General features: G+C 54.0%; 2 protein-coding genes across 8 annotated transcripts; both read left to right on the top strand.

The window, feature by feature from the left end:
* The first annotated feature begins 16,109 nt into the window (after positions 1-16,109).
* On the top strand, positions 16,110-17,434 carry LOC129485915 (uncharacterized). Its single transcript, XM_055284970.2, has one exon. The coding sequence runs from the start codon at positions 16,454-16,456 to the stop codon at positions 17,087-17,089; it is 636 nt and encodes a 211-aa protein (XP_055140945.1). The 5' UTR covers positions 16,110-16,453; the 3' UTR covers positions 17,090-17,434.
* A 349-nt stretch (positions 17,435-17,783) lies between these two features.
* Positions 17,784-20,659, top strand: LTC4S (leukotriene C4 synthase). 7 transcript variants are annotated; one of them, XM_063642508.1, is made up of 5 exons: positions 17,791-18,284; positions 19,730-19,829; positions 19,932-20,002; positions 20,143-20,168; positions 20,400-20,659. In XM_063642508.1, exons 1-5 carry the CDS (start codon positions 18,071-18,073, stop codon positions 20,640-20,642), a joined length of 654 nt encoding a protein of 217 aa, XP_063498578.1. In that variant the 5' UTR covers positions 17,791-18,070; the 3' UTR covers positions 20,643-20,659. The 7 variants fall into 7 exon arrangements, with proteins under 7 accessions (XP_063498577.1, XP_063498576.1, XP_055140937.1 ...); XM_055284966.2 differs by having other exon boundaries at positions 17,794-18,284; positions 20,087-20,168; XM_063642507.1 differs by having other exon boundaries at positions 17,784-18,238; positions 19,747-19,829; positions 20,143-20,659.
* Positions 20,660-21,759: the final 1,100 nt, after the last annotated feature.

The following is a 21,759-nucleotide window of genomic DNA, read 5'->3' as shown; positions in this document are numbered from 1 at the left end:
AAAGGGGACCAGATGATGGAGCCTGGACTGAAAGGGTGAATGGGGCGTCTCACCTCAGAACTCTCCCTGCTTTGCTTTGCTGGGAGCAGGGGGCAGGGCAGCCTGGGAGAGGCTGGAGTTCCTCAAAGGGCAGAGAAGAACGGCCTTCAGGGGACCACAGCGAGGAAACATGCCACGATAGACTCAGAAAGCTAGATTATGCTAATAAAAAGGGGAAGACATCTGTGACACACAGGAAACAGTGTTTGTGGCCTTGCCATAGAAGGCACAGTGAAGGAGGAAAACTGCGGAGACTCCCTGTGAATTCTTGGCTAAGAATGCACGTTATGTGCAGTGATCCAAAAACACAAACGAGAACAGAAGTGAGTGGCTCTGCCTGGGAGATGCACAGCGCTGAGCGGTGCCCAGTGCTGGCTGCAGTATGGGAGGCTGGCTGCTGTATGATTTTTTGTGGGAAGAAATTTTGTAGAAGTTATCAAGCTCCGTAAAATGTTCGTGCTGTGTCTGCCTAGGCAGTTGCAATTCTGAGAAGCGATCCTCGAAAATGATTCTGGGTATAGAAAAAGGTACAGCACAGTGGTGTTCTTAGTATGGCTGTTTACAGTCGCAGAAAATTAGATGCTAAACTGCTGCCCTAGGGGATTGGTTAAGCAAACTGGTGCTTCCACTCCATGAGATAGGATGCAGCCATTTGAAATATTTATGAAGGATTTGGACATAGTCATTTGGAATAATGGTTTTGTTGGGGCTCTTAACTTGCAAGCCAATAGAAAAGAAATCTGGCTAATAGAATCCTATAAATTATTTCCCTACAGCCCATTTTTAAGGTTCCCAGTAACTTTCAGAATCAAAGGAGACGTCGGATGGCCAGGCCTCAGTAGTGGCAAGGCCCAGGCAGTTCCAGATCCCTGCAGCCTGCCACTATCCCAAGTCTCTCCAGGTCACCAGCCAGGCTTGGGGGTGATGGAGGAGGACTCGGTAAGGGACAGTTCACTCGGCAAATGTTTAGGGAGCACCTGCTGTGGCCAGGCATTGCCCTAGAGGCAGGGAATATGGCAGGAATTGCGGCAGTACAGGAAGGCAAGGTCCCTGCACTGCAGAGCTCACAGTCTCATGGGAAGGAGTTCTCACGCAGGTCAGGTAAGTGTTCGGGAGAAACTAAAGCCAGGTAACGAGAGAGGGCAGTGGGGCTGCAGAGGCTGGGGTGGGCCACAGACTACTGTAGACATGGTAGCAACGTAGGTCTCTTAAGAAAGTGACACACAACATAGGCCTAATCACAGCACTTTGGGAGGCCAAGGTGGGAGGATCACTGAGACCAGCCTGGGCAACATAGAGAGACCCTGTTTCTGTAAAAACAATAACAACAACAAAAAAAAACATTAGGCATGGTAGCACACACTTGTGGTCCCAGCTACTCAGGAGGATGAGATTGGAGGATCACTTCAACCCAGGAGGTTGAGGCTGCAGTGAGCCAAGATCATGCCACTGCACTGCAGCCTGGGCAGCAGAAACCCTGTCTCAAAAAAAAGTGCTGTTAACAGGAAGAGGGAGGAGTGCTGAGGAGCAAGTTAACAGATGCCTGCACATGTTAAATTTAAAAGCAGGCCAGGCACAGTGGCTCACGCTTGTAATCCCAGCACTTTGGGAGGCCCAGGCAGACAGATCACCTGAGATCAAGAGTTCGAGACCAGCCTGGCCAACATGGCAAAACCCTGTCTCTACTAAAAATACAAAAATTAGCTGGGCGTGGTGGCATGTGCCGGTAGTCCCAGCTACTTGGGAGACTGAGGCAGGAGAATGGCTTGAACCTAAGAGGCAGAGATTTTAGTGCCAGGATCGTGCCACTGCATTCCAGCCTGGGCGACAAAGCTAAACTCTGTCTCAAAAAAATAACAACAAAAACCCACAAATTTAAAAGCAAGCAATATGCCACTGCATTTAGTAGGATGGTGGCTCTTGCCATCCTCCAGGTGCCTGTGAGCTGCAACGAGCCTGCAGTGCGGGCCTGCGCTGTTCTGAAACCTCTGCCAGCCTGGGCAAGGCTTGCCCGCCTCCCCAGTCCAGCCCCAGAAGATGCCCAAGGTAAGTCAAGGACAAGCTCCAGGGTCTCTTGCTTGCCCCGGAGTTGGATGGCACACCATGGTTGGTGGCATTATCAGTAATGCTCCCTGCAGGCCAGCCAGCTGATGCCTGGAGCTGGCAATGTGGCTCTAAAGCTGTTGAAAGATGCAAGATGTTAGCTACCTGTGAACTTGGTCCAAAGCTAGTGGCTGAGGCTGGGCGCGGTGGCTCATGCTTGTAATCCCAGCACTTTGGGAGGCCGAGGCGGGCGGATCACGAGGTCAGGAGATCGAGACCACGGTGAAACCCCATCTCTACTAAAAATACAAAAAATTAGCCGGGCGTGGTGGCGGGCGCCTGTAGTCCCAGCTACTCGGAGAGGCTGAGGCAGGAGAATGGTGTGAACCTGGGAGGCGGAGCTTGCAGTGAGCCGAGATCGCGCCACTGCACTCCAGCCTGGGCGACAGTGCAAGACCCCGTCTCAAAAAAAAAAAAAAAAAAAAAAGAGCTAGTGGCTGAACTTCAGTGTTCCAGGCCCTGCCCTGGCCAGCACAGGGAATGGTGAGTGGTGACAAGTGTTCTTGACTGGACCTTTCTTCCCCTTTTGCCTTCAGGCAGTTAATGTCCTGGCCACTCTTCAGATTGGCTTTACTTATGCTTCATGGATAATGTGCTCTTCGCACGGTTATAGTAAGCTGAGCTGCAGAGTTTAGCTAGTGCATGAAAACCATTTCATGGACATTGGGAAAGATAACTCCAGAGCAGAAACCAGCGCCACAAGGGCAGAATTCAGGAATCCACCACCCTGTGAGTCTTCTGGGAGGGGTAACGTACATTGGGAAGAACTAGATGCCATCTGCTGCAAAAACAAACAAATGCAGCAGCTGTCTGCTGGAGGCAGGGCTGCAGAACGGACTTACTCTGAGGATTTCCACACTGCAGGCGACCTTAAGCAAGCCCTGACCGCATGGGCTGTGGTGAGAAGCAGCAGGCCGCATTAGATTGCTATGTGGGATCAATGCGGAGGCCTCCACTTTTCTTTGTGCCTGGAAAGCAGAACTTTTCAAGACTGAGGACGAAAAACTGGAATTTTGTATCCTTATTAAGATCTAACTACATTTTATGTAGCAGAGACAACTGCTTGCTCACTACTTCTGGATTTATTGCTACTGATATTATTTCTCAGGAATTTTAAAGTTTTAGGCTGGTTCTATACTTGTAATAACAGATTATTTTATATAACGCAAGACAGAGTCCAACCACATGCAGAATCTTTAAGAGCTATAGATACTGCCATCCGACCTATCTAGAGCTAGAGGCCTAAGGAGGTCCTAGTCCCCAAGTAATAAAGAATTTAAATCTTGGCAGGGTGCGGTGGCTCATGCCTATAATCCCAGCACTTTGGAAGGCCAAGGCAGGAGTATTGCTTGAGTCCAGTAGTTTGAGACCAGCCTGGGCAACATGGTGAGACTCCATCTCTACAAAAAATTAGCCGAGCGTGGTGACACACGCCTGTAGTCCCAGCTACTAGGGAGGCTGAGATGGGAGGCTTGCTTGAGACTGGGAGGGCGAGGCGGCAGTGAGCCATGATGGTACCACTACGTTCCAGCCTGGGTGACAGAGTGAGACACTGCCTGAAAAATGAAAAAAATCAAATCTTGCTGGGCATGGTGGCATTTGCTTGTAGTCTCAGCTACGCAGGAGACTGAAGAGAGACGGTTGCTTGAGGCCAGGAGTTTGGGGCTGCAATGAGCTATGATTTTACCTGTGAATAGCCACTGCACTCCAGCCTAGGCAACATAGCAAGACTGTCTTTTTTTTTTTTTTTTTTTTTTTGAGATGGTCTCACTATGAATTGCTCAGGCTGGAATGCAGTAGCATGATCATAGCTCACTGCAGCCTGCACCTCCTGGGCTCAAGCACTCCTCCCACCTCAGCCTCCCGAGTAGCTGGGGCTACAGGCGTCACCATGCCAAGCTAATTTTTTAAAAACATTTTTGTAGAGACAGGGTCTTAGTATGTTGCCCGGGCTGGTCTGAAACTCCTGGGCTCATGCGAGCCTCCTGCCTCAGCCTCCCAGTGTTAGGATTACAGGCGTGAGCCACCACACCCAGCCAACCCTGTCCCTTAAAACATAAAAAGATAAATCTGTGGCTTCTTTTTGATTCTTGCTTGTGCAGTAACAGGCACGTTCCTTAAACTTTGCAGCTGTCTGTCATTCCTTGCGTTTAACCTACTCTATCCAATTGATCCTGGATTCCCCTCCCCTGGGTCCACTTCTTAATAGACCTATGGCATTGTAAGAACACCAGAGCATGAGAACAGGGCGAGTCTAAGCCTCACCCTGCTAAGTGTGCCACTGCTGACCATGTATGGGACCTCTTTGTGGCTGTCCCAAAGCGGGGAGATTGGACCAGACTGAGCGGACAGTCACAGAGGCTGTGATACAGCCCAGATGCCTGTCAGGACTGAGATCCATTTCCAGGAGTGTTGGACACTCGTTCGGAGCTGCCACCAGCTCACAGCTGACTCTTCCTGGGAATTGTGTTCAGTGGAAGGGAGCTGCCCAAGGTTATGCCCTCTTCAAGGGGCAGCCCATGTCTGGAGACTTGTCAATATGGGAGTATGGAGACCCCAACGCCCTTGCCTCAATTTGGGACATCTCCAAAGAGCCATCCTGGCTCCACTGCACCAGTGCTGTCGGCTGAGGCTTCTGCTGCGTCTGCATCTCAGTTCCACCTCTCGCCTGCCCACTCCAGCAGCCCTTGCTCCCTTATGAGTGGTGCTGATGCCCTTTGAAATCTGCCTTTGGGGCACCTGGCTCGAGAGAGTTGGTGCGGGGAGTGGTCCCAGGAAGCCGACTGTAAGCTGGCTCGCTGCTGGCTGCTGGCCGCTGGCCATGATGTCCCCATCACCCATGGCAAGTGGGACAGCTGTAAAGAGGAACTGTTAAACGTTCGCCGTGGTGACACCAGGGCAGGACACTGAGGAAGGGAATAGAGTACCCTAGGCCTTTGGGAAGTGTAAGTGGAGGAGTGACTGTGACCTTGAGGGAGATGTTGCTGGGGTTATAGGTGATGCCTCGGAGAAAGGTAATGAAAAGCTGACCCTGATTAATCACTAGAAAAGGCACAATGTGAGATCCATCAGAGGCCTCCTTGGCAGCCAGGCAAGAGGGTGGCTCTGCTGTGACCTAGGACTCAGCACCCTGGCAGAGCCCCCAGGAAGCAGTGCCTGTAGGCTGCCAGCTCGGCTCTCTGAAGCTTCCCAGGAAGCCATGGCCCACAAGGAAGAGAATAGCAACTCAGGCAACCGTGGCGGCTCTGCAAGAAGGGTCCGAACGCCCAGAGAAGCGGGTGTGGCAGAGGGGAAATGCAGCTGACCCCTGAACAACACAAGGTCTCAACTGCCTGGGGCCACTTACACGTGGGTTTTTTCAATAAATATATTGGAAATTTTTTTTGAAATTTGTGACAATTTGAAAAAACTCACATCTGAACCGTGTTGCCTTAGAGATATTGAACAAATTAAGAAAAAGCTAGGTATGTCATGGACGCATAAAATATATGTAGGTACTAGTCTATTTTATCATTTACTACCATAAAATATACACAAATCTATTACAGAAAGAAGTTAGTCTAGGTGCAGTGGCTCACACGTGTAATCTTAACACTTTGCGAGGCTGAGGTGGGAGAATCACTTGAAGCCAGGAGTTTCAGACCAGCCTGGGAAACAGTGAGACCTTCGTCTCTACAATTAGCTGGATATGGTGGCACATGCCTGTAGTCCTAGCTACTTGGGAGGCTGAGATAGGAGAATTGCTTGAGCCCAGGAGTTTGAGGCTGCAGTGAACCAAGGTCACACCACTGTACTCCTGCCTGGGCAACATAGCAAGATCCTGTCTCCAAAAAAAAATTTTTTTACCGGGCGCAGTGGCTTATGCCTGTAAGCCCAGCACTTTGGGAGGCTGAGGTGGGTGGATCACCTGAGGTCAGGAGTTTGAGACCAGCCTGGCCAACCTGGTGAAACCCTGTCTCTACTAAAAATATGAAAACTAGCTGGGCGTGGTGGTGGGCACCTGTAATCCCAGCTATTTGGGAGGCTGAGGCAGAAGAATCACTTGAACCTGGGAGGCAGTGAGCCGAGATCGTGCCACTGCACTCCAATCTGGGGGACAGAGCAAGACTCCGTCTCAAAAAAGAAAATAAAAAAAAGTTTTTTTGGTCAAAACTTACACATGCAAACACTACGTGGCACATTCGTAGTTAAGAGAAATGTAAAGGTCGCCGGGCGCGGTGGCTCACGCTTGTAATCCCAGCACTTTGGGAGGCCGAGGCGGGTGGATCACGAGGTCAGGAGATCGAGACCACAGTGAAACCCCGTCTCTACTAAAAATACAAAAAAAATTAGCCGGGCGTGGTGGCGGGCGCCTGTAGTCCCAGCTACTCGGAGAGGCTGAGGCAGGAGAATGGCGTGAACCCGGGAGGCGGAGCTTGCAGTGAGCCGAGATCGGGCCACTGCACTCCAGCCTGGGTGATAGAGCAAGACTCCGTCTCAAAAAAAAAAAAAAAAAAAAAAAAGAGAAATGTAAAGGTGCAGTATAAATATAGCCGCAGCCTGAAGGACGAGGCCGAATGACTGCAGGTCCTGAAGCCCAGCCTGCAGCAGGTCAGCAGCTACAGCTGCCTCCATGGCTAGTTACGAATTTTTTTCAGGGCAAATGATGGGAGGGTTGGCACATGAGTGGGGGAGGAAAAATATGGAAACATACTATGAAGACAACAAGCAATTTTTGGCTACCACTGATGGGTCACATATACTGAAATGAATGACAGAAACATTCTGGGATGTGGCTGGAAGCATGCTGCCTCCCAAATGGCATCCTGCTTCACTCAGACTCATGATCCCCCAACAACAAAACCACCTCCTGCTCGCAGATTCTTTGGACAAACCAGAAATTCAGCGTGAGTGGCACCCCAGAACAATATGTGCCATTTTCTACCACTAGAAAGAAGACAGGAGCGGGTCCCACCTTCAAAACCTGACAAGCAAAGACAATGAAAAACAGTTTAAACATGCAAAATACATGGCTTTTCATGGCATTGCGCTTTGCTTACCATTAACTGGATTAAAATTGTTTGACAAAAAACTTACAACTGCATACAATTAACTGTAGCACATGCTGTACTGCTCTGCTGATCTCGCAGCCATCTCCTGTAGTTACTGCAGTGGGCTTGAGAGTGGCGATGATCTGCTTAAAGCGCCATGCGTCTCATCAGCTCCAAGGAAGCAGTTTGTCCCTCCAGTAAATTGTAGATCACAGTAAAAAGGGATCTCTTGGCTGGGCGCAGTGGCTCATGCTTGTAATCCCAGCACTTGGGGTGGCCGAGGTCAGGAGATCAAGATCAGCCTAGCCAATACGGTGACACCTTTTCCTGCTGACCTTTTAATTGTCTCTACTAAAAATATAAAAATTAGCCAGGCGTGGTGGCGCACACCTGTAATCCCAGCTACTCGGGAGGCTGAGGCAAGAGAATCACTTGAACCTGGCAGGCAGAGGTTGCAGCGAGTCGAGATCGTGCCACTGCACTCCCACCTGGGCAACAGAGCAAGACTTCATTTAAAAAAAAATAAAGGGGAGGCCGGGCGCGGTGGCTCACGCCTGTAATCCCAGCACTTTGGGAGGCCGAGGCGGGCGGATCACAAGGTCAGGAGATCAAGACCATCCTGGATAACACGGTGAAACCCCGTCTCTACTAAAAATAAAAAAAATAGCCGGGCCTGGTGGCAGGCGCCTATAGTCCCAGCTACTCGGGAGGCTGAGGCAGGAGAATGGCGTGAACCCGGGAGGTGGAGTTTGCAGTGAGCCGAGATTGCGCCACTGCACTCCAGCCTCGGTGACAGAGCGAGCCGAGATTGCGCCACTGCACTCCAGCCTGGGTGACAGAGCGAGACTCCGTCTCAAAAAAAAAAAAAAAAAAAAAGAGCTCTCTCTCAGTTCTTGTGTTTTTTTCATCATGTTTGGTGCAGTACTGTAAATCTTCAATAACACCCTGGGACCCATACAAAGTGCCATTAGTGGTGCTGGAAGCGCCCCCAAGAAGCAAAGAAAAGTCATGACAATAAGAAAAATGTAAGTTGCTTGATATGTATTATAGATTGAGGTCTGCAGGTGCCACCCTCCCAGACGATTCATCTTGTAAATGGATGACATAAACTCATGGTATTGATACAGTACAGTACTATAAATGTATTTTATGATTTTCTTAACATTTTCTTTTCTCTAGCTTACTTTATTGTAAGAACACAGTGTATAACACACTTACCATACAAAACAGGTGTTCCTGGACTGTTTATGTTATCTTTAAGGCTTTCCGTCAACAGTAGGCTATTGGTAGTTAAGTTTTGGAGGGGCCAAAAGATGTAGTGGATTTTTGGCTGTGCAGGGGTCAGCGCCTCTAACCTCCACAATGTTTAAGGGTCAGCTGTACTCTGTTTGTGCTGGCCCTGACACCTACCAGCCAAATACGTTCTGCAGGAGGGCTGCACTCAGTGGCTCACACCTGTAATCCCAGCACTTTGGGAGGCTGAGGTGGGTGGATCACCTGAGGTCAGGAGATCAAGACCAGCCTGGACAACACGGTGAAACCCTGTCTCTAATAAAAATACAAACAATTAGCAGAGAGTGATGGCAGGCACCTGTAATCCCAGCTACTCGGGAGGCTGAGGCAAGAGAATCGCTTGAACCTGGGAGGCAGAGGTTGCAGTGAGCCGAGATTGTGCCATTGCACTCCAGGAGCAAGAATGAAACTCCATCTCAAAAAAAAAAAAAAATGGAGAAGGAGGAAGAAGAAGAAGAAAAGAAGAAGAGGAAGAAAGGAGGAGGAGGAGAAGAGAAGAAAGAAGGAAGAAAGAAGAAAGAAGAGTCATCCTGGCCTAGGCCCAGCTCCCAGTGGGACCACTGGGTCCACAGCCCCACCCAGCCCAGCCATTTCCCTGGCCTTGATATCTAATCAAAAAGGACTCCCTTCATAGTTGACAGAAGCCTCACACTGGGTATTGGCCTGGGAAGCCACAGTGGGGAAGGCCCAGAGAAGAAATGCCAAGGGGCCTTGTTTGCCAGTGGGTCGGACACAGGGTGGTGGTCTGCCTCATAGATGCCTTTTTTTTTTTTGAGACGGAATTTCGCTCTTGTCGCCCAGGCTGGAGTAGAGTGGCACGATCTCGGCTTACTGCCACCTCCGCCTTCTGGGTTTAAGCGATTCTCCTGCCCTACCCTCCTAAGCTGGGATTACAGGCTCCCGCCACCACGCCCAGCTAATTTTTGTATTTTTAGTAGAGACGAGGTTTCACCATGTTGACCAGGCTGGTCTTGATCTCCTGACCTCAGGTGATCCACCCACCTCGGCCTCCCAAAGTGCTGGGATTACAGGACTGAGCCACCGCGCCTGGCCATAGATGCCTATTTGATTTTCCAGTCTGGGCCCAACGAAACGCAAATGGTCCCCAGCAGCTGACAGCAGTCTGCTGCAAACACAGCAAAGTTGAGTCCCAGTTGCAGCTGCAGTGACCACCAGCCAGCCTCTGTCATGGCCCCCGAGTGCTGGGCCCAGCAAAGGTGGGCTCATGAGCAGTAAGCAGCAGTGGCAGGGGTGGGGCTCAGCGGGATCCCAGCATCGTGGCTCTGGCTCCCCCAGACAAATCCAGATCTGCCACCCAAGTGCCCAAGTCTACAGCCTGCCAGTGACAGAGATCAGTGTTGGTCTCCTCAAGGGACTGAGTGAGGAGACCAATCATCACCTGGTGCAAACTGAGTCCCTTCCACATGGGAAGGGGCCACAAGCAATTCATGTTTTCTTTTGTTTGTTTTTGAGACAAGAGTCTCGCTCGGTCGCCCAGGCTGGAGTGCAGTGGCGCGATCCTGGCTCACGGCACCCTCTGCCTCCGGATTTTGTGGACCAAGCAGGAGGTTGCTTGCCCTACATCCTAGCAGGAGTCAGCAATTCTCCTGCCTCAGCCTCCCGAGTAGCTGGAATTACAGGTGCCCACCACCATGCCTGGCTAATTTTTGTAGTTTTTAGTAGAGACGGAGTTTCACCATGTTGGCCAGGCTGGTCTCCAACTCTTGACCTCAGGTGATCTGTAGGGACCAGCCCCACAGGGTCAGTGGGCTTCTCCCTGTGTGCGGCGACGAGAGAGTATAGAAATAAAGACACAAGACAAAGAGATAAAATAAAAGACAGCTGGGCCCGGGGGACCACTACCACCAATGCGCGGAGACTGGTAGTGGCCCCGAATGTCTGGCTGCGCTGTTATTTATTGGATACAAAGCAAAAGGGGCAGGGTAAAGAGTGTGAGTCATCTCCAATGATAGGTAAGGTCACGTGGGTCACATGTCCACTGGACAGGGGGCCTTTCCCTGCCTGGCAGCTGAGGCAGAGAGAGAGAGGAGACAAAGAGAAAGATGGCTTACGCCATTATTTCTGCATATTAGAGACTTTTAGTACTTTCACTAATTTACTACTGCTATCTAGAAGGCAGAGCCAGGTGTACAGGATGGAACATGAAGGTGGACTAGGAGCATGACCACTGAAGCACAGCATCACGGGGAGACGGTTAGGCCTCCGGATAACTGCGGGAAAGCCTGACTGATGTCAGGCCCTCCACAAGAGGTGGAGGAGCAGAGTCTTCTCTAAACTTCCCCGGGGAAAAGGAGACTCCCTTTCCTGGTCTGCTAAGTAGCGGGTGTTGTTCCTTGACACTTTTTGCTACCGCTAGACCACGGTCCGCCTGGCAACGGCGTCTTCCCAGACGCTGGCGTCACCGCTAGACCAACGAGCCCTTCTGGTGGCCCGGTCTGGGCATAACAGCAGGCTGGCACTCTTATCTTCTGGTCACACCGCACTGTGTCCCCTCAGCTCCTATCTCTGTATGGCCTGGCTTTTCCTAGGTTATGATTATAGAGCAGGGATTATTATAATATTGGAATAAAGAGTAATTACTACCAACTAACGATTAATGATATTCATATATAATCATATCTAAGATCTATATCTGGTATAACTATTCTTGTTTTATATTTTATTGTACTGGAACAGCTCGTGTCCTCGGTCTCTTGCCTCGGCGCCTGGGTGGCTTGCCGCCCACAGTGACCCACCCGCCTCGGCCTCCCAAAGTGCTGCTGGGATTACAGGCGTGAACCACCGCACCTGGCCATGTTTTCTTTTTTTAGCTTTTCATTTTGAAATATTTTCAACCTTACAAAAAAGTTGTGAAAATACAACAAAGACCTCAAAAACATTTTGCTAAGTTGTGCCAGACACAAAAGACCACATATTGTATAGTTGCATTTATATGAAATATCCATGGCCGGGCGCGGTGGCTCACGCTTGTAATCCCAGCACTTTGGGAGGCCGAGGCGGGCGGATCACAAGGTCAGGAGATCGAGACCATGGTGAAACCCCGTCTCTACTAAAAATACAAAAAATTAGCCGGGCGTGGTGGTGGGCGCCTGTAGTCCCAGCTACTCGGAGAGGCTGAGGCAGGAGAATGGCGTGAACCCGGGAGGTGGAGCTTGCAGTGAGCCGAGATTGCGCCACTGCACTCCAGCCTGGGTGAAAGAGCGAGACTCTGTCTCAAAAAAAAAAAAAAAAAAAAAAGAAATATCCAGAAAAAGCAAATCTGCTAAATGCATGCCCCAAAAGTTCATGTGTTGGATTTAATCCCCAATGCAACAGTGTTGGGAGGTGGGGCCTAGTAAGAGGTGATTGGGTCATGAGGGCAGAACCCTCATCAATGAATTTTTTTTGTTTGTTTTTTTAATTTGAGACGGAGTCTCACCCTGTCGCCCAGGCTGGAGTGCAATGGTGCAATCTCTGCTCACTGCAACCTCCATCTCCCGAGTTCAAGCAATTCTCCTGCCTCAGCCTGCCAAGTAGCTGGGATTACAGTAGATTGCAGACCTGAATATAGGAGACTATCTTGATGACCTCAGAGTTGGAAATAATTTATTAGACAAACACAAAAAGAGCAACCATAAGGTAAAACACTGATTCATCTGTTACAGTCAATTTAAGAGCTTCTGTGCATCAGGAGACACTGTCAGGAGCCTGGAAACACAAGCCACTGGTGAAAGAGAGCCTCTCCCTGGGGGCGGGTTTTGGCTACTGTCAGGGAGCATGCTGGAGCCACAGCAGTGGGTGACATAGGAGTGTGCTTGTGCTTACCTGTGCACTGGGATGCCATGGGTGCTGGAGCACCGCTTCCACTGCAGGAAGGATGGCCTTGGGCCTGCCACACTGTTGGACTTCTTGGGCCCAACAGAACCAGCTCCTGTGGCAGACTGCCCTGGCCACACAGTCACTTGGTGCCCCAATGTCCCAAGGTCCAGTTTAGTTTGTTTTGTTTTTGGAACAATGTCCATTCCCTGCTGGGGAAGGCACAGCCTTGATCTGGGACCATAAGGTTATGCAATATGACTCTCTTACGAGGCTTCTGCTAGAAACACCACCTGGCCCTGTCTCTACCACAGCTATTTCTAGCACCAGGGGGTGTGCTCGATTTTGTGAACCAAGCAGGAGGAGGTTGCTTGCCCTACATCCTGGCAGGAGTCAAAGCAGCAGTCCCCAGTGTGAACTGTGTTGCATCCAAAACCTCCAGAGGCCCGCCAAGGCCTATGTGCCTTTCTTAGTGGCATGAGATCAAAAGTGCAATAACTTGAATTTTTGCCCGGGCTGGAGTGCAGTGGCACAGTCTCAGCTCACTGCAACCTCCACCTTCCGGGTTCAAGTGATTCTGTCTCGGCCTCCCGAGTAGCTGGGATTACAGGTGCATACCACCATGCCCAGCTAATTTCTGTATTTTCAGTAGAGACGGAGTTTCGCCATGTTGGGCAGGCTGGTCTCGAACTCCTGACCTCAGGTGAGGACAGGCCCACCTGGGAAACTCCTGTTTTTAAAACCATCAAATGGACCGGGCTTGGTGGCTCACGCCTATAATCCCAGCACTTGGGGAGGCCAAGGCGGGTGGATCACTGAGGTCAGGAGTTGGAGACCAGCCTGCCCAACGTGGGCAGGCTGTGTTTTTTGTAAAAATACAAAAAATTAGCCAGGCATGGTGGCGGACACTTGTAATCCCAGCTACTCAGGAGGCTGAGGCAGGAGAATTGCTTGAACCTGGGAGGCGGAGGTTGCAGTGAGCTGAGATCGCACCACTGCACTCCAGCCTGGCCAACAAGAGCGAAACTCCATCTCAAAAAACAAAACCAAAAAAAAATTAAAAAATAAAAAAAAATGGGAGTGTCCCTGCACAAGCTCCTCTCTCTTTGCCTGCTGCCATCCACGTAAGATGTGACTTGCTCCTCCTTGCCTTCTGCCATGATTGTGAGGCCTCCCCAGCCATGTGGGACTATAAGTCCAATAAACCTCTTTCTTTTGTTAAATTGCCCCGTCTTGGGTATATCTTTATCAGCAGTGTGAAAACAGACTAATACACTGGGCATGGTGGTGCATGCCTGTAATTCCAGCTACACAGGAGGCTGAGGCAGGAGAATTGCTTGAACCCAGGAGGCGGAGGTTGCAGTGAGCTGAGATTGTGCCACTGCACTCCAGCCTGGGCAACAGAGTAAGACCCTATCTGAAAAAGAAAAAAAAGGCTGGGCACGGTGGCTCATGCCTGTAATCCCAGCACTTTGGGAGGCCGAGGCAGGTGGATCATGAGGTCAGGAGATCGAGACCATCCTGGCTAACACGGTGAAACCCCATCTCTACTAAAAATACAAAAAAATTAGCCGGGCGTGGTGGCGGGCGCCTATAGTCCCAGCTACTCGGGAGGCTGAGGCAGGAGAATGGCGTGAACCCGGGAGGCGGAGCTTGTAGTGAGCCGAGATGGCGCCACTGCACTCCAGCCTGGGGGACAGAGCGAGACTCTGTCTCAAAAAAAAAAAAAGAAAGAAGAAGAACAGAGCAGAGAGAAGCCAGGCTAGCTGCCCCAGTGAAGACTCAGGCCCTCATGATCGCAGGCCACTTCCAGACTGAATCAGTTCTCAGCCATGCAGCAGGTGATCCCTGCCCTACAGGGATCTGCATCCATTTACTCAGGAAATGGTCTTCTTACTATCCAGTTTTGAGAGTTTTTATATATTCTGAATTCAAAGTATTTTTTTAATCATATATATGATTCACAAATGTTTTCTCTAAATCTGTGGTTTAATTTTTTTATTTTTGAGACAGAGTCTCGCTCTGTCGCTCAGGCTGGAGTGCAGTGGTGCGATCTTGGCTCACTGCAAGCTCCGCCTCCCTGGTTCAGGTCATTCTCCTGCCTCAGCCTCCAGAGTAGCTGGGACTACAGGTGCCCACCACCGCCCCCGGCTAATTTTTTTTTTTTTTTTTTTTTTGAGACGGAGCCTTGCTCTGCCCCCCAGGCTGGAGTGCAGTGGCGCGATCTCGGCTCACTACAAGCTCCGCCTCCCGGGTTCACGCCATTCTCCTGCCTCAGCCTCCCGAGTAGCTGGGACTATAGGCGCCCGCCAACACGTCTGGCCAATTTTTTGTATTTTTAGTAGAGACGGGGTTTCACCGTGTTAGCCAGGATGGTCTCGATCTCCTGACCTTGTGATCCGCCCGCCTCGGCCTCCCAAAGTGCTGGGATTACAGGCTTGAGCCACCGCGCCCGGCCTAATTTTTTGTATTTTTTAGTAGAGACGGGGTTTCACTGTGTTAGCCAGGATGGTCTCGATCTCCTGACCTAGTGATCTGCCTGCCTTGTGCTGGGAGTACAGGCGTGAGCAACCACGCCTGGCCCTCTCTGTGCTTTTTTTTTTTCTTTTTCTTTTCTTTTTTTTTTTTTTGAGACGGAGTTTCGCTCTTGTTGCCCAGGCTGGAGTGCAATGGGGTGATCTTGGCTCACTGCAACCTCTGTCTCCCGGGTTCAAGCAATTCTCCTGCCTCAGCCTCCCGAGTAGCTGGGATTACAGGCATGCGCCACCATGCCCGGCTAATTTTGTATTTTTAGTAGAGACGGGGTTTCTCCACGTTGGTCAGGCTGGTCTTCAACTCCCGACCTCAGGTGGTCCACAACCTCGGCCTCCCAAAGTGCTGGGATTACAGGCATTAGCCACCATGCCCAGCCTGGCACAATTTAGCATAAAGTTTTTGAGGTCTTTGTACTATTCCAGTGGGACAGTTGGTGAAACTTGAATAAGATCTGTAAAATACTTGATTACTAACTTGTATCAGTGGAAATGTCTTGGTTTATATAACTGAATTTTGGTTATACAAGTTTTTTTTTTTTTTTTTTGAGACAGAGTCTCCCTCCGTCACTCAGGTGTGATCTCGGCTCACTGCATCCTCTGCCTCCTGGGTTCAAGCAATTCTCCTCTCTCAGCCTCCTGAGTGGCCAGGATTATAGGTGCCTGCTACCACGCCTGACTAATTTTTGTATTTTTAGTAGAGATGGGGTTTCACCATGTTGGCCAGGCTGACCTCGAACTCCTGACCTCAGGTAATCCTCCTGCCTCGGCCTCCCAAAGTGTTGGGATTACAGGTGTGAGCCACCGTGCCTGGCCGAGACTGTAGATTTTCGCAACTTTTTTGTAAGTCTAAAATAATTTCAGCCAAGCATGGTGGCTCACGCCTGTAATCCCAGCACTTTGGGAGGCTGAGGCAGAGGATCACTTCAACCCAGGAGTTTGAGACCAGCCTGACCAACATAGCGAGACTCCATCTCTGGAAAAAAAAAAATTAGAGCCTGTGGTCCTAGCTACTTGGGAGGCTGAGGTGGGAGGATTGCTTGAGCCCAGGAGTTCGAGGATGCAGTGAGGCATGTTGAGCCACTGCACTCCAGCCTGGGCAACAGAGCACAATCCTGTCTCAAATAGAAAATAATTTCTAAATAAACTTTTTTGTTCAAGCTCAGGGTCTGAGTTGTGCACTGCTTATGATCCACTCCACAGAAGTTCTGATTTCTTCTCTGTGCAATGGTTCTGCCGGCCTTTCTGCCTCCCAGAGGTCCTGGTGGGTGGACATCGGAGGCTCTTAGGGCTCTGTGGAGGCTCAGGGAGAGCTTTCCCTTCCCTCCTGATGCTGGTGCCTCCAGAGCTAGACAGGAAGATGGAAGCTGGGTGGCCCGAGCAGGGCTGGGGGCTTGGCTGGCCCTTCTGTCAGCTTGAGCTGGCTTGAGCGCAGGCAGGGCCCTGACAGCCTGGGCAGGCTCAGAGGGAGGGAGGTGGGGACCAAGAGACCCGGGGAGGGCTCCCAGGGCCAAGACCCAAGTCTCTGCCCTGCACATCTGCCAAGGGACTTCCTCAGAAGCTGCTGATGTTAGGCTTTGGCTTCCTGCTGTGGACTGAGGGGATGAACTCCGACGGGAGGACATTCAGGCCTTGGAGGAAATGAGAGCTTGGCCGACAGGAGGGCCTGGACTCGCAAAGACACTTGGACACCCACAAGCACAGAGACATGGGTGTGTGACAACTGACCAAGGGGCATGCAGGTATGTATGCGTGGTGCACACAGACACCCTGGGCACAGCCCACTGGCACCAGCGTCAACCCCTGCGTGGCGGCCTGCATCCCACCCTTCAGGCAGGCCCTGTGGGGCAGATTTCAGGGAGGAAGGAGGCTGAGTGGGCAGAGTCTGAGGACGGGGCCACCATCGCTCCCTGGTACTGCATCTGCGTCCGGGATCTAGGAGGCAGTCCTCCATCACTGAGCCCCAAGATGACTGTCACACCTTGGTCTAAAGCAGGGGCCGGGCCTGAGCCCTGGCCCCTGCCCTGGAGAAGCTCACAGAGCCCCCAGCTGGGGCATATCTGGTTTCCAGGGGCAGGGGCAATACCCAGAGGAGGAAGAAGGGATTCTGAGAGAGCCCGGCAGGCTCTGAGCCTCAGGCTGGAGCTGAGCTTGGGGCAGCAAGGAAGGACCAGGTGTGAGGGCAGAGCCATGCGGCCCGACCCCTGCAGCATGGCCTGTGGCCTCCCCCAGCTCCTGCCTGTGCTTCTGGGTCAGTCTGGACTTTGCCACTTCTGACCAAAAGCCACCGCAAACCCACTCAAGCCAAAAGAGGAAGTGACCACTAGGCACAACTGGGAAGGCCTGCGGCCGGGGGCTCTCCAGGCGGGGCGAGGGGGACACCCAGGACTCCAGACAGGAGTCCTCAGGTGCCACCTTTCCTCTCTACCTGGCCCTGCGTGGGCCCTGTCCTCCTCAGGGTGGCCTGCCGTAGTCCTCCTCCCCACTCCGAGTTTCCTGTCCCAAAGTTCTAAGGAAGTTTCCAGAACTACATCTCACCATCTTGAGTCAGCCTTGACTCAGTGTCCATCTCACAGGCCTGGAAGGGGCAGGAGTCAGCACTGTCCAGACCACAGGGCCTGAGTGTGGGGAGGGCAGCTGTCTTAGGAAGGTGGTGGAGGGTTGTTACCCTGAGGCAAGAGGGCTGCAGGGCAGAAAGACGCGGCAGGTGACTGTCGTGGGAGGCCCAAGAGAGGCCTGGGAGAGGGATGGCCCACAAGGGCTGACCCTCCCGCCACCCAGGGGGCTTGAACAGGTTTCCTCCTGGCAGGGTGACCCTTGTGCATGGAACCCCTGCGACGACTAAGGCTGGTAGGCATGAGGTTTCCTGAAGGAGAAAGAGCTTGTGGGGCCCAGTGTGGCTGGGGGGCGCTGGGACTCCATTCTGAAGCCAAAGGCACTGGGAAGGGCTTCCGCAGAGGAGGGTGCGGCAGGGAACAGATAAGGTGGGTGGAGGAGTCAGCCGGGAGCCTGGGGCTGGCTCCAGCATGACGTGGGGGTCTGCAAGGCCCTGGAGAAAGTGGGGTGATGCAGCAGGGGGTACACCCATAGCTGGAGCTGACCCAGATGGACAGCTTGGGCTCTGCCACCCGGGACTAGGCAAGGAAGGGGCACGAACAAGCAGGAAGTGGTGAGGCTGTCTCCAGCTGGCTGCTCTCCCCTGCCCAGACTTTGGTTTCCTCCCTGCTGGCCTGGCCTGGCTCCCTGGCTCTGTGTGATATGGTCACACCCCCACGCACCCCCTCCACTGAGATGGGGCGGGAAGAGCACCGAGGCTGCTCTTCCTCCACTGGGCCGACCTCTGAGCAGCAGACGGGGCTAAGCGTTCCCCAGCTCGCCTTCACACACAGCCTGTGCCACCGCGCCAACGGTACCATGAAGGACGAGGTAGCTCTACTGGCCACTGTCACCCTCCTGGGAGTCCTGCTGCAAGGTGGGCTGGTTCCTATCTAGGAAGAGGGTGGGCCTCAGATCCCTACAGCTTGCCCTCTGCCCCCTAGGCCTAGGTGGAGGGCAGAGGTGGGGACTCCAACCCAGACCCAAGCCCAACCTGGAAGAGGGTGGGGACTTTGAGGGACCTGGGGGGCACCTGGCTGTGAGAGCTGTAGGACTTGGGGGTGGCAAGGGTGCCAGGACAAATGGTAGGATAGCCATGGGCTTGGGGAAGCTGATCTCTGCTCTTTCCAGCTGTCCCCTCTCTGAGCGTCCCAGCAAGCAGCCCCCATTCCCTGGCCCTGCTTCAAAGGCACCTCCATACTGGGACCACGTGGAGCAGGGTAGAGGTGGGACTCCTTCCTCCAGCCCCCTAAAAAGAGCCTGCTTAATGCCTTTCTCAGACTGGCCCTAAAGGACACATTCCTGGGCCAGATATCCTTGCCACTTAAGAGACACCACTACTCCACAGTGTGTGGGCTAGGATAAGGCACAGCCTGGGGAGGGGGCTCTGAAGGGGCTGGACAGACAGGCCAGCCTGACCTCCAGCCGCACCTGCACTGAGCTGGATGGCCACCCTGTGACACCCATCTGCAGAGGGCCCAGCAGCAAAGGTGCCAGGGCTGCAGGACTCAGGGGGAGATGGTCCGACGGGAGGTCTCGGGAGGGAGTGCACAGCCAGCACTGGCCTGTGTGTGGTCTGGCCTGGCCTCACCTGACCAAGGGAAGGGCTCCTGCTGACAGAGAAACTTCAGGGCCAGCCCACCCTCTGCAACTACCCCAGCCCTGGGGTCCTGGGGTTAGGCTAGGAGAGTCCCAGCTGCAACCTCCTGGGAGCAGGAGAGAAGGTGTCAGATTTAGGCCTGGGACCGGAATGCAGGAACAGAGAAACTGAGGTTTGGAGGCACAGGGACACAGGCTTTAGTGATCCTGGCCTGAGGCAGGGTCAGAGGGCCCTGCTGGTGGGCGCTGGTAGGTGGGTGACCAGGGACTGTTAGCTACAGGGAGTGTGCTTCCTTGCACCTGGGAGGATGCAGCCAGCTCTGCCCTCAGGCTCCCGAGGCACTTCCTGGCCAGGGACCTGAAAGCTGCATTTGCCTGTGTTTTGCGAGTGAAATGATTCAGAAACAAGGACTCAAGCGGTCTCTCTTGCGGAGCAGGTGTCCCTGTGCCTGAATCACTCACCCTCCCCCATACACTCACAGGTTGGGACAGGGCCTCTCTGCGCCCCAGGCTTCAGCCCTGCCCTCCTCGCTGAATGTCAGGGACACAGGGCAGGCCAGGGATGGGTCAGACGAGAGGTTTCCTCGGGTGGGAGGGGCGGGGTTCCGCCTAAGGCAAGAGAGGACGCGGCCCAGTGAAGGGCCAGATTGCAGGATCCCTCCCACTCCCATCTCCGGGGCTTCGGGTGTCCAGACCTGACTCCTGCTCCCCCTCCTCCCGCAGCCTACTTCTCCCTGCAGGTGATCTCAGCGCGCAGGGCCTTCCGCGTGTCGCCGCCGCTCACCACCGGCCCACCCGAGTTCGAGCGCGTCTACCGAGCCCAGTGAGGCGCGGCGGGAGGGCGCGGGGCGGGGAGCGAGCCCCTAGCGGGTCCAGGTCGCAGGACCATCCCGGCCCGCGCGCTCATCCCACCCGCCCACCGCAGGGTGAACTGCAGCGAGTACTTCCCGCTGTTCCTCGCCACGCTCTGGGTCGCCGGCATCTTCTTTCATGAAGGTCGGAGTGTGGGGCAGGGGCACACGCGCTGGACCCCCGGGGCCCGCGCAGCGCGCTCACCAGGTCTGCGCGTACCTCTCGCAGGGGCGGCGGCCCTGTGCGGCCTGGTCTACCTGTTCGCGCGCCTTCGCTACTTCCAGGGCTACGCGCGCTCCGCGCAGCTCAGGTGAGGACCGGACGGGGAGCGGGGCGGGGCCGGGGAAAGATCGCGGGTGGGCGGGGCTCCTGGGGAGCGGGACCGAAGCTGGGGGCGGGCCACGGGCCGGAGCCCAGCGCCTTTGGGGATTCGGTGGGCGAGCCCTGGCGGCGGCCAGAGGAAGTCCCCGTGGGGCCGGGGTTGCGGCGGGGAAGAAGCGGGGCCTCCTCGCGCCACCTCCCGGCTGACCGCCGCCCGCAGGCTGGCACCCCTGTACGCGAGCGCGCGCGCCCTCTGGCTGCTGGTGGCGCTGGCTGCGCTCGGCCTGCTCGCCCACTTCCTCCCGGCCGCGCTGCGCGCCGCGCTCCTCGGACGGCTCCGGACGCTGCTGCCGTGGGCCTGAGACCAAGGCCGCCGGGCCGACGGAGCCGGGAAAGAAGAGCCGGAGCCTCCCGCTGCCCCGGGGAGGGGCGCTCGCTTCCGCATCCTAGTCTCTATCATTAAAGTTCTCGTGACCGAGACCCGGGCTGCGTTGTGTGTCCGCGGGGGTGGCGCACCGCGGGCTACGGAGCCTGGAGGGGCCCAGCCCAAGCCCGGGCAGCCCGGCGGGCTTCCTAGTGGCGGCGTGAGAGGGGCTACGAAAGAACGGGACCTCCCCCTGGGGCGGGACTGGATCCGGTCTTCACCTCCTACCCCACTCCCTACTCAGCCCCGGGGTCACAAGGCCGCCCAGTCCTGCCGGGGTTCACCCTCCTAGCGCTCAGCGGTCTCCTCACCGGTCCCCCTCCTCAAGGGCCTCCCCTCTCCTGACTCTCAGCCGCCCCAGTCCCTCGTCCCCTGGCCTTCACATCTGACACTAGATAGAGCCTGTGGCTCTCTCCCCAGGTGAGGGCAGCGGCCTTTTTCTTTTGGTCAGCACTGGATTCCCCTCATTAACTGTAGGTGTTCAGGGCAGCCCTCCCAGGTCCGCAGAGCTGCGGGCACCATGGGAACGAAGTGAGTCAGTGACAGGCGGTCTCAAGGAAATATCCAGAAGCCTTGGGGATCCAGAGGAGGCCCACAGAAACAAAGAAGTGACTTTTAGCCAAGTATGCAGGAGAAACGGAGAAAGGAGAGCTTTCCAAGCAGGGGCAACGGTGTGTGCAAAGGCCCTGAGGTGAGCGGGAGACCCTAACGTGCCAGAGGAGAGTGTCGGGGACCCAGGACGAGGACCAAGCTGAGACACACGGAGGGGAACAAGGAGGCTGGGAAATGCCTTCAGCTTGAGGAGCTAAGGGAAGGCCTCATCGCAGGCCTTGGACATGGGGGAGGCATTTGGGGGACTTGCTATAGGCATTGTGGCCCCAGATTCTGAGCTGGTTTCACCAGTGACTGACTCTGCGGCCTGATCCTAGGAACAGGGGTGAGCTGGCACCGAGGTGGCACTGCAGCTGCACACCCAGGTGCTGGACCCCGCGCCTGCAGGCCAGGCTGGCTCCTTGACTTAGCAGGGAAAGGTCGCTGCTGATGCTGGCTGGGGAGGCCCAGTGCCAGGCTTAGCTGGCACGTTGGGGCACAGACCAAATGAAGCCAACCGCAGGGGCAGAGGGAGATGCCCAGGGCGCTCACATTTGAGGCACAC

The sequence above is a fragment of the Symphalangus syndactylus genome, chromosome 7 (genome assembly GCF_028878055.3).
Source record: "Symphalangus syndactylus isolate Jambi chromosome 7, NHGRI_mSymSyn1-v2.1_pri, whole genome shotgun sequence".
Classification (NCBI taxonomy): Eukaryota; Metazoa; Chordata; class Mammalia; order Primates; family Hylobatidae; genus Symphalangus; species Symphalangus syndactylus.
This window is presented reverse-complemented; position numbering and strand designations above follow the sequence as displayed.

Bases quoted from the DNA above. Each gene is read 5' to 3' on its own strand.
- LOC129485915 (XM_055284970.2), top strand. From the start codon at position 16,454: ATGAGAGCTTGGCCGACAGGAGGGCCTGGACTCGCAAAGACACTTGGA.
- LTC4S (XM_063642506.1), top strand. From the start codon at position 18,071: ATGGTCACACCCCCACGCACCCCCTCCACTGAGATGGGGCGGGAAGAG. The intron at 18,285-19,729 runs GTGGGCTGGTTC...CTCCTCCCGCAG, and splicing joins CCTGGGAGTCCTGCTGCAAG to CCTACTTCTCCCTGCAGGTG. The intron at 20,003-20,142 runs GTCGGAGTGTGG...CGCTACTTCCAG, and splicing joins CGGCATCTTCTTTCATGAAG to GGCTACGCGCGCTCCGCGCA.